This window comes from Desmodus rotundus, chromosome 13, assembly GCF_022682495.2.
Source record: "Desmodus rotundus isolate HL8 chromosome 13, HLdesRot8A.1, whole genome shotgun sequence".
NCBI lineage: Eukaryota > Metazoa > Chordata > Mammalia > Chiroptera > Phyllostomidae > Desmodus > Desmodus rotundus.
The window spans coordinates 93,572,875-93,591,314 of NC_071399.1; the positions used below are offsets into that span (position 1 = coordinate 93,572,875).

Below are 18,440 nucleotides of genomic sequence, written 5' to 3' on the forward strand. Positions count from 1 at the left end.
TGGGTGAGAATGGCAGTGACATTAAAGCTAAAAAAACAACCAACCAAGTCGCAGACACAGACAACAGTGTGGCGATTACAGAGGGGAAGGGGGTGGGGGAGGTGGAGGAGGGTAAAGGGGGACAAGTGGTGATGGAAGGGGACTTGACTTGGGGGGGTGAGCACACAACGCAATGCACACACAGATGGTGTATGACAGCATTGTGCCCCCAAAACCCATATAATTTATTGTCCAACCCCCAATAGTCAACATTAAAAAAAAACACCACCACTGAAAAAAAACATTGAATTTGAGCCAGAGGGATATTATATTCTATTTTTAAATCCTCCTAACTGTTCTTGGGTATCCCCACATATAGCTCTAGCGTAAACCAGCCAGCGACTGAAGACAAACAATTAAAACTGTAAGATTTTATAAATGTACTGTCACGGTACCAGAGCAAGGGTTTGTGGCATCAGACACATTCTCTGCACGTGGTCCCTGCGTGTTGTCACCTTTTCGTCCAAGACTAAGGTGCCCTGCGAATTCTTATTGATGGGTGCGTGTCACAGCTGTTTCCCTTCCTGAGGGCGGAGTCTGCTTCTGCACACGAATAAGCCACCTTCTCCAGGAAGAGTGAGTTGTAAGTTATTTAAAGTTAGCATGAAAAATTGAATGACAATCGCCTCTTGTTCTCACTCTTCTAGGAAGACACACGTGTTTAAGGAGAGAATATCCCCCCGCCACCATCCACCACTGATTTTATATTTCTGTCTGTCTGTCTGTCTCACCAATGTGACTTATGACTGCATCTCGAAACGTACAAAAAAGGAGCCAGCAGGCACTCGCCAGGCCGGGACCCCTCTGTCGGGATTTCCCACCACACCGAACACAAGGCCCGCGCGTCCCTCCCATCAAGGTTTGTGGTCCAGGGAGGGCCACGCTCTCCAAGGTGAACACGAGCGCAGCGCAACGCAGAGCAGAAACGGGTGCTCAGCCTGGGGCCAGACCTGGACCCCACGTGGTTTCGTGCTTGGGGGCGTCCAGCGAGCACGCCCGGGAGAGGTGCCGGCCGGTCCAGGTCCTACGGCAGTTCTAGGTGGTTCTGCATCACGGCGTGGGCAAGGCGATCTCAGCCAGGATTTCCAAGATCACGAGAGGAGAGTCCTCCACTTCACAAATCGTGAAAGGCGAGGTTCTGCCCCCGGAGAGTGACGGAAGCCTGTGTCAGGTGCAGCACTTCTGCCGGCTGTCAGGGAGCGTCGCTACGTGGACGTTCCCACTAGGGTCCCTGAGCGGAAGGCCGCCGGCCCCAGGGTCAGAGGTCCCGATGGTGAACAGGCCTTGGACGTCAAAACAGGGACCTCCTGAGGGGCTTAGAAAGCTCTCCCCTGGAGCCGTCTGCTCACATTCTAAGGAGGGCAGACGCAGGGCCTCCCAGAGGGAATGTGTTTCCTTTAGAAGTGAGAGCCTCTCTCCTTTGCTGGGGGGAGGTGTTGTGGGCTCAGCCACGCTGTGTGAGCTCTGGGACCCAACGTCCTCTTGTCCCCCTCCTGTGCACCCGCTGCTCCGGCAGAGTGGGTATCTGGCCCCTCGTGCCCTGTCGGGGGCCTAAGCCCCACAGTAGGTGAGCCGTTCACCGGGCAGCAGCATCAGACTGAGTCCACCTGCTTCAGAGTTAATGCATCTCTCCTGCTGCGAGTCTTCCCTTCTTTCCTGTCCCTTCTTCTCCTGGCTCCCCCATGTCCACGGCTCTACCTCAGGGTTCCTCGGCATGTGACTCCCTCTCTCCACGTACAGGAGAAAAACCCAATTCTACCGCAGGACGTGGAAAGTCCTTCCCGCCCTGCGCTTGCTCCCGTTTCCTGGAGCATCGCTCACTGACATCGCCTCCCTTGTACACTCAGAATTCGGCACGCTGCGATTCCTCCTGCAAATGGTCACGCGTGTTCGTGAGTGTGACAGCTGCCCACGCCCTCTGTCCCCTGTGTAATTCCAGGGCGGCTCCAGCCAGGTCGAGTTCCTTCCCAGAGGCTACTGTAGCCTGGGATGCAGACCTTCACACATGCAGAATCCTGGCTGATAGACGTTTCTCTGTCCTGTGCCGGGCGGTGAGCTGCTGGAAGGCGCAGGCTCTGTCTCCGTCCAGTTGCTTTGCGTTCCCAGCAACCAGATCGACAGCTGGCACCCCAGGGTGCCCAGTGCCCTACGAATTCTTATTGATTGGTGCGTGTCACAGCTGTTTCCCTTCCTGAGGGCAGAGTCTGTTTCTGCACACAAATAAGCCACCTTCTCCAGGAAGAGTGAGTTGTAAGTTATTTAAAGTTAGCATGAAAAATTGAATGACAGAACAGCAGAAGGTAAGAATGGCTGAGTCCAGGCCCTGCCTGGGGAGCTCAGCATATACAATGTACAGTATTGTATACAATATACACATGTACAGTATATATACAATATACACATGTATCTCAGTATCAGTCTTGTATATAAGGAATCCATGAGCAGTCCCTTCGGAATCCACGCCGTGCCTCTCTGAGCTGTGGAGTGGCTTACGCAGCCCAGTGCTCGTCAGGGGCCTCCTTAGACCAGCTACGCCAGCATCGCCCAGTGAGTTTGCTAGAAACACACATGTGGGCCCCTCCCTAACACCCCTACATAGAATTTCTGGGGGTGAAGAAAAGGAATCTGTGTTTTTTCACGCTCTCCAGGTGATTTTTAGGCACCTGGAGGTGTGAGAAAAACTGCTAGAGTCACAGAATACCAGAATCTTCTAACTGCACGAGGCCACTGAAACCAGGTACACTGTGCTTTAGCAGAGATGCCAAACACAAGCTCACACGTGAACTCACTTAAGGGCCCTCATGGAGAGATGAGGAATTGCACAGAGAGGCGTTAAAACAGGCTGTCCCCCTCCTCGACAAGAGCCACGGCCCCTTGGTTCAGACAGCACCTTCTGCTGTCCCCACACGGCCCTCCAGGGCATCGACCTCAATGCTACTAAGAAAATTACCAAATTATGTCATCCTTCTTAAAACATAGCTCGCTGTCCAGGAAGGAGGCAGAAAATGCTCTTTCTTAATGTTTAGATGAGTGTGGGAAACCTTGCAATTGAACAAATTCTAGAAACCACGGTCTTTCCAACAGGGGGCAATGCGGATCCTGTTTGAGTTGCCCCCCCCCCCCGCACCCCCCCCGCCCCCCACACAGAAAAACTCGTTTGAAAACTCTGGTAAAGGAATTCGTTCGCCAGGATGGCGGCATTTTCTAGTTCCGATCACTAAATTGCAATGAATCATTCCCGTAGAGTTCAATGCTCTTCATTTTTTTTTACTAATTGACTATTATTTTGAAACACATTTTTTAAAAAGAGAGAAGAGGGACGAAGGCAGGTAGGAGGAGATGACTGTGCTTTGCTCGGAACAACCTCCCCCAACGTGTGAAGTAATCCCGACTGTCCCTGCAGAACAAAACCGTCTTATGTAAGTCGTGTGACCGGGGATGAGACTGACACCGTGCGTGTTCTGGGGCTCGGCAGGTGTGCAAGGCTTCAGGCCCCTGTCGTGTTGGATGGGACAAGGAGAAAAATCACATTCTGCTAAAATACTGTCAAACTACCTCAGTTTAAGCTGAAGTACTAATTTCCGTGCTTTGGAAGAATAATATTTTGATCTATATAATTTCATCAGTTAGTTATAACTCATAAAAATAGATTTTTTTTGCCAGAATTGGAAGTGTTTGAGGTAGAATTTCATTAGAAAGCAAAAGGATGAGAAACATGAGGAGCTGATGTGAATAATTCTGAGGCATCACTCAATTTAGATATAAGAAAATTGGGTGAGGACTTTAAACTGTTCATTAAATCTGTTTTATGATTCTAAATTATTCATTAAACCATGCATTTTATACCTATCTGTCAGTAGATGGTGAATATCACACACAGGTCAAGAATACTCTAAGCAGCAAGATTAGTGAAATCGGTAGCAGTGGGAGGTATTTCAGTATTTATCGGAATTCAGGCTGTTGCAACATAAACAATAGCTACCTTCACGAACGCCACGATTTTCAAGGAGATTGTCGCCAAATACAAGGAGTTCATCACGAAGTCCATCAGATTCCACCAGTCGTGGACGTAATCCTGAAGGCCACCGTCCCACATCTGCTTGATTTCCCCCCAAATGAAACCTGCAACGATAAGAAGCCTCGCTGTCAGGGTGATTCACAGTCAAGTTGCTCAGAACAGGTTCACCACTCAAGAACGCAGCATCTTGGGGCTGTGGGAGACCACGTACCGTATTTTGCTGTGTATAACGCACCCGTGTTTTTGGCCCAAACGTTCAGGATAAAAAAAGATTTTGTTTTAATTTTTTAATTCAATTTTTTAATTTAGTTATATTCAGATATTTCTTTTTTGTTTCATGAAGGAATTTTGGCATATATGTTAGAACATATTACGGTACAAGAAATTTTATGTAACAAATAATTACAAAACACAAGAACAGATACATGATATTTCAAGTACTACCCGTGGATAACGCGCATCCTTATTTTTCCCTCATTTGGGCAAAAACGTGTGCATTAGACGCGGCAAAATACGGTCGTTGCAACACCGGAGGCCACCTCCCCTACGGGGTCAGAGCAGTGGGTTTTGGACCAGGCAGGGCTGTCTTTTATGACGTATTTGAGAAATTCAGACGAATGCGTAATTTTGAATCAAACTGTAACTCCTCCTTAACTACATATTTTTTCATGGAAACTATCATAACATTCACTCGTAAACAAACACTTAAAGACACTCCTCATCCCCAGGCAGAAACAGGTGTCTAGTGTGCACACCTGGCTTTGTGCAGGGGCCCCGGCTCTTCCGCCTGCGTTCGTGAGCCAGCAGCACCTTCGGGGTCTGACCTCAGGTATGGCCAGCACGCGGGGACCACATTCATAGCACTTCATTCGAGATTTAGCAACGGCTCTAAAAGCCACATCCGGAGAAAATAGAAGCCCTTTTCTTCACTACGGCTACGTTTTCCATAGGAAATGTTTTATTTTTAAATTCTAGAATGTACTTATAAAATATCGCTGTATATCTCTCTTCTATTTTCATAATCTCATTAAAATTTTATAATTCTGTTTTTGGAGCCTAGTGATGAGAAGGGTATACCAAAGCATCTAGATCAGGAAATATTAAAAGAATAAATATGATTTTGTAAGTACCTTAATACAAGCAAACAGTAAGAGTCTTGTAAGGAAATGGTACCCTGGAAAATCAAATGGGGGCCCTGAGCTTCACACCTGTCTGACACCAAAGGCAAGACAAAGTCAGACGGACTATCAAATTGTGACTTCCCGCGAACCCATGAGAGAGCTGAGCGACCAAGGACGTCCCCCCTCCTACCCGGATGGCCCTGCCTCCAAACCGCTGCACACTGGGGGTTAGGATTTCAGCATAGGACTCCGGGAGGACTCAGACACCCGGCCACGCTGCTGCCCCACACAGAGGTGTGTGCCCGCTCAGCTCCTGAGCACGGCCCGAGTGCCTGCACTCACGGTCCGGCAGAAGCCCCTCGTCGGTTCCCAGGCACCCTCGCCGTGGGCTCTGCCCAGTAGAACCGGTACCCTCAGGACGTGTGTTCCTATTGTTTTTAAAGAGATAAGAAAAAGTGCTGCAGGCATCGGGATGGGAGTGGTACGCAGCTCAAGGACGCACAGCACCCAAAGGAGGCGTATCAGACGCTGTTGGAGGCATCTGAAACTCTGTAAGACTGGGTGGTGGCGGCGACAACGTCCCGAGAAGGAAAAGCAGCCAGAATTCCGCACCGGATGGAGAGTTCTCACAAATGAAGTTGGACCAGAGACACTTCTGAGACCGTCAGAAACTCAGAGAGCTCCTTGCCATGAGACCCGTGCAAAGGGATATTATTTGGGCAAAAGGGATATGATGTTAAACAGAAAGTTAGGTTTTTAAAAGGAAATAAAAGTCTACACATCCAGAAATGGCTAAAATAGAAGTAAATGTAAAAGATTTTTTTAAATTGAATTCCTCTAACATATAACTGACTGCCTAAAGAAAAAATAGTAGCCATTTATTGTGGTTTAAAACATACGCAACATATGTAAATGTAAAATATGTAACAGCATCAGACAGAAGATGAGGGAGTGGAATTTGAAACATACTATCAGGAGTTTCTGATATTACACGTGAGGCAGAATAATATTTGAAGTTAGACTACGATAAACTAAAAATTCATACTGTAAATCGTAGGAAAGCCTCTTAAAATATTTGAGTGTATCAATCATGTCTAATGTAAATAGACATGAAGTTATAAAAATACTCAATTAATCCATGAAAATGGATTATGAAAAATGAAAAAAGAAAAGCAACAAAGAACAGATGGAGCAAATAGAGAAAACAATAGTCATGGGGTGGATTTAAAATCCACTTTAATCAATGAGTACATTGAATGAAATGTATGGTCTAAACACCATAATTAAGAGATAAAAGTGCATAATTCAACTACATCACCACCCATCAATCGGCTAAATGTGAGGAAATACTAAAAATACCATGAAATCCTCATCAAAAGAATACTCAAGGGGCTGTGCTAATGTGAGCGGGTATATTCAGAAGAAGAAATGTTACCAGGTGTGTAGAGGGAGTACCAGAAGGGTAAGAAGTTCGACTCACTGAGAAGATGGGACAATCCTGACGATGAACCCAAGCGACCACGTGATTTTACAATGCAAGATGGGAACGGAAATAAAAAAGGGAGGGACCGGTACAGCCAGAGACCTCATTGCTCTCTGTAGCCAATGGGAGCAGCAGGCAGAAATGCAGTAGGTGATGCTACTAACCACCTGGCAGCGGCAGAACCCACATGTCTGACGACGTGTGGAACAGGTACGGAGACAGACTGCGACGGGCTGTAAAACGGACCTCACACCCTCACACTTTACGAACCTTACGAAGTGTGTTCTATGGCAACATGCTAACAACAGATCAGTAATGAATATCTGGAAAATTCCCACGTACTTTGCAACTATTTAACATACGTCTTATACCTCTTGGTTAAAGAGAAACTTACAGAATAATTAGAAAGGGTTTTGAGTTGATTGAAAGTAAAAATACAACCAAAACATCTGTGACACAGCTAACGTGGTACTGAGTGGAACTCCCAGCCTAAATGCTCTTCCAGGAAAGAACAAGGGGCTCGGATCGGCGATCTCCATGAAAACAAGGGGGAAGTAAGCCCCAAACAAGCAGAAGAGCAAAAATGACAACGAGCAGTAATCAAAGAATTTTAAAGCATAAAACTTGAGAAAAAAAATCAATGAAAACTAAATCTACATATTTGAAATAGTTGAAATTGATAAAACTCTAGCTAGAATGATGGGCAACAGAAAAGCAAAGAAGATATCCTGACCAATCCCAGAAATGAAAGAAGGGCCATTGACACAGATCACACAGATTTTGGAAAGATAACAAGTAAGTCAAATGAACAACTCGGTACTCACAAATTTCACAATGGAAATGAATTGGACATTTTCCCTAAAAGACACAAATTTCTAAAGTGATTCAAGAGGACATAGAATAACCTGAATTGTCCTATACCTGTTTAAGAAAGTGAATTTATAGTTAAAAATCTAACAAAGACAGCTTCGGGTACAGCTGCTTCATGGTGAGTTCTGCCATACATTTAAGGAAGAAATAATAACAGTGCGAATCGAACACTTCCAAAAACACAAGAGAAAGAAACATCTAAGAGGCAGGTATTATTCTGTTCATATTCAGACAAAAATAACATACAAAAACTCAAGTATGCACCTATAATCCTGAAGAATATGCCCAAAAAATCCTCAACAAACATCAGTCAATTACCTACAGTCATCTGCAAATTGATAGTAAGTCACGGCCAGTGCTGGCTTCCCTAGGAATGCCAGGTGGTGTCAACACTGAAGAATCAATCAGTTTAATGTAGAGCATCAGCCTATTATTGAACAATGGAAAGATTGTCACAGTACATGCAGTAAATGCGTTTGAAAAAATTTAACATGAATTCATCGTTAACAACTTGCAGCCAAGCATTCATAGACGGGAAATTTGTTGATTTGGCAAAGCACACCTATTAAAATCTGCAAGGACCATCGTACCTGTTCTGCACAGGGCCTGAGAGCAATAACTCAGGGTTGGCCACTTGTGACTGGGTGTGGCTGTCACAGTGGAACAATTTAGAAGAGCCGCCGAAGGGCCAGATGTGGCTCCAGGCCACCGCTTGCCAACCCCTGCCCCACGTCTTGACTGTGGTGATGCTCACAGGATGCTAAGTGTTTATCAACAGCTTAGATATCCGCACACTAAAAAAAACAGTGCTACCTCTTAATTTGAAGGCAGCAAAGTTTATGAGCGATTGACGTTGATGGACACATAGAAATAGGGACAGTTTAAAAATAGAGAAATAGCCCTGGCTGGTGTGGCTCAGTGGGTTGAGTGCTGGCCTAAAAACCAAAGGGTCACCAGTTCTATTCCCGGTCAGGGCACATCCCTGGGTTGCAGGCCAGGTCCCCAGTAGGGGGCGCACAAGAGCAACCACACACTGCTGTTTCTCTCCCTCTCTTTCTCCCTCCCTTCCCCTCTCTCTAAAAATAAATAAAATCTTAAAAAAAAAACCCTGTTTTAAAAAATAAAGAAATAATATATTAATTGTAATATACTGGTGACAGGTAATATACGCATTCAAGGACATGTCCTCTACATTTTCTGTATGTTTGAAAATTTCACAAACTTTGAAAGAAAGAAAAGTACATTAGACGTGACGGTCTATCAGTAACTGTTGGGAAGTGACAATAGCTATTTAGTGTTTTCAGTAAAGTTTTGTTTATTAACTTTCCGGGGTTTATAGTTAGTAACAAATGAAGACTGGTTCAGTTGAATCATTACAGTGTGTATCATAAAGTCTGCTGTAGTTTAGATTTGGGGGCTTACGTCCCAGCTTCCCCTCTGGGGTTGCTCTCATAAACAAATCTCGTTCGCAAGCTTCCCTCACACGGGGGGGCTGATAGTGGCCACCACTTCCATTCTGAAGACAGGACGCTATCAGAACTGGATAGAATACGATGCAGGCCCTGGAGTTCCGAGCTTGTGATAAACTTATAATTTATTTACCCAACGAGGAGACAACGCTCAGCACTTCTGCCGTCCTTTTGGCTGCTAAGCCTGGGTGCAGCCTCAGAACCCGGCCCACGAAAGACAAGCAGGCCCAAAGTGGCAGTGTGACCGGTGCCATCGGCCAGGGAGCGGACGGAGCGGGACGGACCCTTGGCATTTTCTCCTTCTTCAGATTTCACCGCGAAGTTTGTTTTGCTTGACGCTTCGCCAGTTCCCAGAGACCGGAAGATGTGTGCCTGTAGTCACCGATTGGACAGAGTCCTAACTGCCTGTCCTGGGAAGGCACAGTGGCAGGTACTGGGCTGCGGGGGCTCGAGGTGGCAGGCTCGGCTCCATCAGCGATCAGCTTTGCATTCCCAGCCAGACGTCTCATCTTCCCAGGCTCCCGTTATCTCATTTCAAAGGAAGAGAGGTTCAGACTGCATACACACAGAATTCTATATATAGAACCAAACAAGAACGATCCCTCTACCCCAGTGACATAAATAGCTAGCCACGGCTTCTTCCTGTTTGGATTGTCAAAATTGTTCTGCAATCAGTCATCACCATAGCTGCCACGAGAGATGAAAAACGGCCCCGTGGCTGAGGACACGGACTGGCTGTGGCCTGCCTCCGAAAGCGGAAGCTGAAACTTTGACATGAAAATCACAGAAGGGAACCTTGTCTCCCAAGGTGAGGAAGGCAATCCCAGCTGTTCCCAGGCCGGCCTGCATCACACCATGGGGCTCCAGTCCACACCTGGAGCGTCTTCCACCTGTCACCATCCGGGGAAACTCCCCAGATGTGTGGAAACCTGGTCCGTCTGACCCCTAAAGGTCACCCCGACTCTGCATCTGTGGTTCTGATGTTTTCCAATTTGCATGTTTCACAAAAGGAAATATATTTTCAATACCTGTCTAGCAAACCAGAGGGTTGATAGTTTATTTTCCTTTACAGGTAAAGTGTCTCACTCTTTCTGCTCCTACCAAACTGGAATTATTAACCAAATGTGATTGTTAACAGTCACCAAAATAGAGGACGTCAAGACTTTTGCGGGTGATGATGCAGGGGAATAAAGACAGTGAAAGGCAGGGTGAGCAGCGCGGGGAAGGAGGTGCAGAGAGGCAGCCGGGAAGCTTCCCAAGGGCAGCATTTGAACCGACCGCTCCTTCATATCGGAGGGGGCTCCGTTCTTACTCCACGGGTTCAAGGGCAGGCATGACACTTCCGCCAGAAGCCGGGACCACAGACCCGTGAGGTTTTCTCAAGAGCGGAACAGCAAAAGCTCACAATCTAGACATGTGACATACAGCTCCTCTGAAGTTCAAAGAGGAGACTTTAAACCTGCCTTTCCTGACGACATACAAATGGCTTTACTTCTGACCTTTGGGAGGCACCTTCCTATGGGAAAAACAGATTCTGATCAAATGGAGCACTCACATCGTCATTTTTCTTAAACACGTGAGCTGTAAATAAGACTGTGGTCAGTGCTACTCCGCTAATGGCGCTGGGGATCTTCTGTTTTCAAAGCACAGGTGAGATGCCCACTTCCCGGAGCTCCGGTCACCACATATCTGTCTGAGGACGAACAGTTTCTATTTGCTCTAAGCACATTCGTGAAATACCAAGCGTCCTTTATTCTGGCCGCATGCAATGACACATTTGAAGAAACGAGCCTTTAGGAAAACTAGGGGGTGGCAGCAGTTGACTGAAAAACGCATCCAGACAGTCAACTATTCACAGTGACTACAGTCTGCAGAGAACAAAACCGGAGGGAGCTTCTGTCACCAAATGTGCGTCCTGTTCCCACAATGGGAGCATTTCCAAATGGCTCTCTGTGGTTTACAGAAGGACGTCACGATTTCTCAGAGACATGTCATCTGTGATCTGTCCCAACCAAGGACAGATCACAGCACAAATGAGTCAGAAAACTTCCTTTTAAAAATACACGTGGATGTTGGGAAGTTTGTGCTGTTTCCCCAGCTTTCCCACAGGGGTTGTACCATTCGGGGTGGCGGGGGGCAGGCTGCCCTGGGGAGCCGGCCCCACGTGAGGATGAGGGGAAGCAGGCGCCCGGAGAGAGCCCGCCGAGCATCCCTGGCCTCCCCCAAGAAACGCATAGCTCTGCAGAACGACCTCTGGTCTGGTCCCTTCTTGCTGTCGGGACTTACATGGAGCAAATAATCCCAAACAAAGGGGGAGGCACCTTTCAACCAAGGGCCTGTTCTGGCCCCCCAAAAGCTCACTGAGGGGCCTGCCCCTGGGGAGGTCTCGTAACAGAACACCCAGTTCCACGCCGTGGCGGCAAGTCAGTGAAAATGAAAAGAACAGAAGGAATTCCTCCTTGCCGTAGGTCCTCCCCCCAAACCAGGGAACAAAAACGTAGTCTGCCACCCAAGTTCCGCCTCTGCCCGGGAGAAATGTCAACGCAGCCGCTGTCCTCTGTGGAGCTTCACGTAATGCTGGCTGCAGGAATTCCACACTAAGTTAGGGGCAGCTCCTCTTGTCGCCGTTATGCTTAAAACTCAATGATAGAGATGAGAACCCCCAGCATCCGCTTTCTGAAGACAGCTCACAGGGAATCTCAGCCACCTCGTCTTCCAGGGCTGACTGAGAGGCACGAAGACCACACCTGTCCCCAGCCACCTGCCCCAGCCCTGTGGTTCACCCGGGAAGCAGCTGGGAGGAGGCAATAGGAGAGCCGTGTGCTCAGAAAGCATCCTGGATGGAGAGGGGAGGGTGGCTACTCCCCAGCACCACCACCTCCCTAAAGAGTGAGGGACACTCCACGGAAATCGCTGTGACAGCTGGAAATTGCCACCAGCAGAGGCTGGCCCCTCATCCCAGCTTGGGTGTTGGCTTGAGCACTTATCTCGCCCATCTCTCCTCGGGTCAAGTTCATCAGGGACAACAGAACAAAGGGGCCTGGCAGCAGGGCAGCGAGCGGCAGCCTAACCCTCTACCATTCAGGGTGGCGAGGTTCTGTCATTGTTTGTGGAGTGACTGCCTGTCACAGGAAGAAGCCGGGACTGAGCCATCTTGACTGTCCAGGGTCACAGGACCCCCAGAAGGGTCCAATTGCTGGTGACAAGAGTGGAGGAGCTGGAAGGTGTCAGGTGAGCGGACTCAGAGAACTGTGCAGAGGCACACGGGGCCCCTAACAGACACGCCCCCATGCACCCGTCGGGAGCGTGGGCAGGTAGAGACCTATTACCCAGGCCACTTCACATCAGCCAGTGATGCAGACAACCAGCAAGGGAAGAGCTGGGACCAGCGTCCCAGTGAGTAAGGCAGACTTTGCAGTTTTCCTGACCTCCCTCTTCCCAGCAGCCAAGGAAAGGGGAAAGCATAGAGTCTGTGCCCCTCTTTCCTCCACTCCGGTGTCGGGTTGAAGGATGAGAGAAAGATGGACGATGGTGCGTCCCTGAAGCTATGCACCAGGACTTTGGGATGAGGAGAGCTTTAAACTTATAACAACATTCAAGTTTTAATCTGATCTGGGGCAACTTCTTAATAATGAGGAACTTCAGGAATTGCTGATGCCCACTAGACGAACCATTAAGAGACAGGGAGAGGACGGGCATTGGTACAGGGCAGTGGGGTGAGGGGTCGGAGGAAGTAACACCATTCCAAGTTCAGATTCCAGCTGAGACTCCATAACTAAGCCACCGCATGAACATAAAATTGGGCTTCCAGCGTTGTTTCTCAGTCTAATGTTTTAAGACCTCTGGGGTTTAAGACTCAGTCAACAGAGGAGAAAATACAAGATCTAAACTTTTTTATAAAACTCCACAATAATTATTATTTTATTCAGCAGATGATACCTCAACACTGACTTACAGGGGCAGTGAATAGTTAAATATGCTTAATGTGACATCTAAAAACCCTTAATTACTATGGTTTTGACATCATCATATGAACATTTAGAGGAAAAAAGTAGGAATGTACAATTAAGGAAGTAAGCATTTTCAAAGTATGTCAAGAAAGGGCATCATGATAGTTTTGGATTAAGATGCAGGACGTAGAACTTAGAATTCTGGGTCATCTGACAGCTTGTGACCAAAATACAGCAACTTAGAAACCAACTAAGTTTCTATCAACACAGCGCCATACTTTTTATAGAATTTCTGTTTAAACATTTCCATAAAAACTAAGGCATAATTGTTTATGAAGATAGGAAAACAATGAATGAATCTTCCTCTAAATCTTTGCCCAAGGCACCTCTTCAACAAGAGGCAGTAGCTACTCAATATATATTGTTGGAAGAGTGAATATTAATAGTTTCATTATGAAAATTCCCATTTTTCACCAAATACAAACCTCTAAGGATTTTTAAAACAATTGCCTACAAAGAAAATATATTTATCTTATCCTTTCCTGGGGATGCCCCTACGCATCTGCATGCCAATGAAAATTTTAAAAATCAACATCATCTTTGGAAGCAAGGAAATTTAACTTTAAGTCTTAGTATGTGATTACGGAAACCACACTAACAACAAAAAACTTGGAGAGGTCAAGTCAAAGGACTCCATTCTTTCTTCCCTGGAATAGATGGCTTCTTCCAGCATTAGGGAGCCACAGGTATCGCGCGTGGTTCAGATTGGAGACGGGGTGGTGGTGGAGGTGGTGATGGAGGTAATGGTGGTGTGGTGGGGTGGCCGTGATAAGTTTGGCACATTAGCCAACGTTACATTCAACAGTAAATTACATCGAGTGTGCATCTTAATGTGTCTTACATCCTTAATCAATCACAAGCACGGTCCATTCCAATCTGACCTGGGTAAAGATCAATGCTGGCCAAGAGGCAGAGAAAAGAGGAACTGAATGTATGTTTGGAGACCTGAGTTCCTGGGCTGTCTTTGTCTCCTTGTGGTTTGCTCCGCACCCTTCTGGGCAGTATTTACGGAGGACGAAGGCTCTGCGGTTACACCACCTGCAGTTTGAATCTAGTACCTCCCACTTGTCGACTCGCTGATCCTGGGCGAGGGATCTCATTTGCCCACGTCTATTCCTTCTCTGTGAAACGAGATACTAGCACCATGTATTAGGGTTAAAGGAGAGGGAGTTACTGTGAAGTTCCAGTGGGATCACACATCACATCACTTAGCACAGGGCTTAACTTCTCCGTTTCCACCATCATCACCTCCGTCTCCGTTGCTACTCCTGCAGCTGTGACTACTACTCTAGGGTTATTCTCGGCTCCTGACAACCACTTCAGATATCCACCCCCACCCCCGTCTTCTACTTTGACCCCTCCTCCTTTGCCCTCTACTCTTCAGTCCTGTCCCTGCCCCCTTCCCCCAGCCTTCTGAACCCTAGCACCAAAGACTCTCTCCCGGGCTGTAGATTTGACTGGTGGTGCATCAGAGGTGTTACTGCGTTGCCGTGGCCAAAAAGACGTAATTTCCTCTCCAAAAAAAAAGTCACTTGATCAGCAATAGGATGTGCACAACCAACCATTAAATCTATAAAAATATCTTGTTGTTTGAGATTGTAATGTTTTAGTCTTCATGTATCTGTAAAAGTGACCTTAAAAGTTATTCCCTACAGATAAACAGGAAAGTGAGGTAGGCATGTCACACTGTAAAAATTACCTGAATTTTTTGAAAATTAAAGTACCCCTTTAAATCAATAAACGATGTTCTGCAGTGGTATGTGCGTGTCTGTGGTGTCTTCAGCTAGTTTGCTGAGGAAGTGGGAGCGCCCTGCCAAGTGAGAGAGTGGGGACAACTATGGACTTATTTCTCACAGCCGCGAGAATAACTTTGGGGGACGTTTGGGAAGGGAGTTCACTCAGGGGCAAGGCAGAAAGCATGTGACTGCCTGAAGCCATATGCTCTTAATGCCTATTAGGCAAAAGATGAATAAATTGTCACAAAAGGAAGAATATATGTGTGTATATATGCATATATACACACATATATAAAATCTAGATGAAAATGTGATCACCCTTTTCTATTTCACATTTTCAGTTTGGCAGGCCTTGTGAACATTTTCAGATTTGTTAATACCAACCTTTTACAAGATAAAAATATAAAATAAATACGGAAATGAGAGGCAAGTTTTGTTAGAGAAAAACTGTTAAATAAGTATGTGTTATAGGCAAGATGTATAATCTGGATATTATGAGCAATTCTTGGCTTATGCCTAGGAATTCACTAGAGGTTATTTTTAACAGAGCTTAGATGTGTTCCTATGATGTATCTTTGCCTCAGTTCACCCCTCCTGTCACACGCGGTTTGCCCAGATTCACACACACTGAACAATTACGGTGCGGGGTCAGGCCCCCAGAACATGGCAAGTCACTGCAGAGGCTGTTCCCCATTTCTGTTGGGAAGAAAGTACCTCCTGCCTTACTAATATAATAGCCTTCATCTTACCCTACTTATTCTACATAAAATGTTACTGATTCACAGCATAGGCTAAACTGATAGCAGAAGGCTACGTCTAGACGTGTCACACACGTGCACGCTTTTCTGATGGGAAGACGCCAGGACGTAGATGTCACCGTCATCCTGGAGTTATAAACGATGTCTGTGGGAAAACAAAAGCCGGTTCGGGGGAAGGCCTTAAAAGTTAGCATCCAAAAGTGGTTTTCTTTTTTCCATACTTTACTCCACATTCTCTCCAGAAACCAATGACATCTGAGATAAAATTGCTCCTATAATTTAGATAAATTCTCGCAGTCCATATGATACATATACACGTGCTATTTAGTTTACGTGTAAATTTTATGTAAAAAAGGAACACTCAAGTGAATATTTTAGTCATTTTGGAACTCTAGCACTGTATGTTAGTATATGTTAAAACTCGAGCCCTAAATAAAGCCTCAAGGTCATGGCCAGCAGAAGGTAGAAGTAAGGAGGTCTCCAGTCTGGCCCCAGGGTCCTTTCACTCCATCATTCAGTCTTTCTAATGACTCTTGACAGACACTTAAAAAGTACAGCTCCGTTGCCAGGCCCATGCGCATGCTTGACAGAGCTACTGCTTCACTTTTTATTCCAGTTTAAAGGGGCAAACGGCCAGTCTGAGAGGTATAGTGGGGTCTGACTGTCTACTGTGTACCTGTCTGTTGTGAGAGTTATAACCAAATTATCTCTGGTTAGTTTTTCGGTTGGTTACCTCAAGATGAGCAAAGTCATGAGTCGGATTCCCCTGCGAGGCTGTCAGGTTCCTTTGCTTATTTGCTTAAGTTCCTCCGACAGCAAACACCTGCCAGATCTCTTAAGGCCGCTCGACGGGAAAGAGGAAGGGTCAACAACCTTCGACACAGGGTGGGGGAAAGGCAGGCTCACCGTTGTCCCATGGAAATCAACACGGTGAGAACAGATCAAAACTCCAGAGAAAGAACCAAACAAAATGGAGATAAGCAATCTATCAGATGCAGAGTTCAAAACACTGGCTATAAGGATGCTCAAGGAACTTAGTGAGGACCTCACAGCATAAAAAAGATCCAGTCAGAAACGAAGGATACACTAATTGCAATAAAGAACAATTTACAGGGAGTCAACAGTAGGTGGATGAAGCTGAGAACCAAATCAATGATTTGGAACATAAGGACATAAAAAAAAAAAACCATCAGAACACAAAGAAGAAAAAGGAATCCAAAAAAAAATGAGGGCAGTGTAAGCAGCCTGTGGGACAAGTTTAAGCATCCCAGCATTTGCATCATAGGGGTGCCAGAAAGAGAAGAGAAAGAGCAAAAAATTGGAAATCTAGTTGAAAAAATAATGAAAGAAAACTTCCCTAATTTGGTGAAGGAAATAGACATGCAAGTCCAGGAAGAACAGAGAGTCCCAAACAAAACGGATGTGGAAAGGCTCATTCCAAGACACTTCATAATTAAAATACCAAAGGTTAAAGGTAAAGAGAGGATCTTAAAAGCAGCAAGAGAAAAGAAATTTGTTGCCTACAGGGGAGTTCCCATAAGACTGTCAGCTGATTTCTCAAAGGTAACTTTGCAGGCTGGAAGGGATTGGCAAGAAATATTCAAAGTCATAAAGAGCAGGGACCTACAGCCAAGATTACTCTACCCAACAAAGCTATCATTTAGAATGGAAGGGCAGATAAAGAGCTTCCCAGACAAGAGAAAACTAAAGGGGATATCATCACCGAACCATTATTATATGAAATGTTAAAAGGACTTATTTAAGAAAAAGATCAAAACTATGAACAATAAAATGGCAATAAATACATATCTATCAACAATTGAATCTAAAGAACAAACTAAGCAAACAAAGAGGACAGAGACAGAATCATGGATGCGGAGAGGGTTTTAGGTGGGAGGGGCTGTGGGGGATGGGTGAACAGGTGGGGGGAGTAAGAAGTACAAGTAGGTAGTTACAGAATAGCCACAGGGATGTAAGTACAGTATGAGAAATACAGAAGCCAGAGAACTTACACGCATGGCCCACTGACCCAAACAATGGTGGGGGGACTGCCTGAGGGAGTGGTCAGTGCTGGGTGGAGGGGGTAAAGAGAAAAAAATTGGTATAACTGTGATTGCATAATCAATAAAATATCATTTTTTAAAAAGGAAGCCAGAAAAGCACAGTAATTCACCAACAGTAATACAAGAATAAACGCTGTACTTCGCGTACGCACAGCTGTAAACCTATGTTTGCCCCACCCTGTGTAAGAAAGTCTGAAGGAGAAATAATTCAAAACCGTCTGCAATGTTATTGACTACAGTCCCTATGCTGTGCACCTGAAACTGACATAGAATAATGTTGAATGTCAACTGTATCAGGAAATGCATTTTTTAACTGAAAACATAAACAGAAAGTTCTGTTGGAGGCCAGTACAAGTTCCCGATGACACCACAGTGGAGGGACATAAAAGCCATTATGGACTCAAGGATATAAAACTCAACAGACTTCAATTTAAATACTCAACAAGATGTTGAACTTCAGCAGGAAAGACATTAAAAGTAACAGAAACAAGATATTTGGATTTGTAAAGCTAAGTTCTTATTATTGAAACACAGAGAAGTATATAAAATAAAACAAACTCCCAAGGAAAACCATGCTTCTTAGGGAGATAGAAGGATTGACTTGAGAGGGTAGGTTTTAAAGACAGAAAACTTATCCACTCAGAAGGAGAGAAAACTCATAATATGAGTACATAGAGCAAGTACAAGTCCTTTTGCAGGATAAACAAACGGGAGGTATAAAAGTAACCATGTCTCATAAGTCATGGTATCGTAGGTCCAGGAAACATGCTCTGAACACACAGGGTCAGTACGTTTAGTAGGAAGAAAAAGAAATCTTTCTCTCCACAACAGGAAGCTCGTGGGCATAGCATTAGCTGAAGGTCTCAGCTGGTT

General features: G+C 45.7%; 1 protein-coding gene across 1 annotated transcript in view; it reads right to left on the minus strand.

The window, feature by feature from the left end:
• Window positions 1-18,440, minus strand: part of TRPC4 (transient receptor potential cation channel subfamily C member 4) — a 98,636-nt gene that overhangs the window by 18,494 nt on the left and 61,702 nt on the right. Inside the window, exon 5 of the mRNA XM_024566758.3 lies at window positions 4,022-4,161. Within this exon, the coding sequence (XP_024422526.2) occupies window positions 4,022-4,161 (140 nt within the window). The remainder of the gene's footprint in view (window positions 1-4,021; window positions 4,162-18,440) is intronic.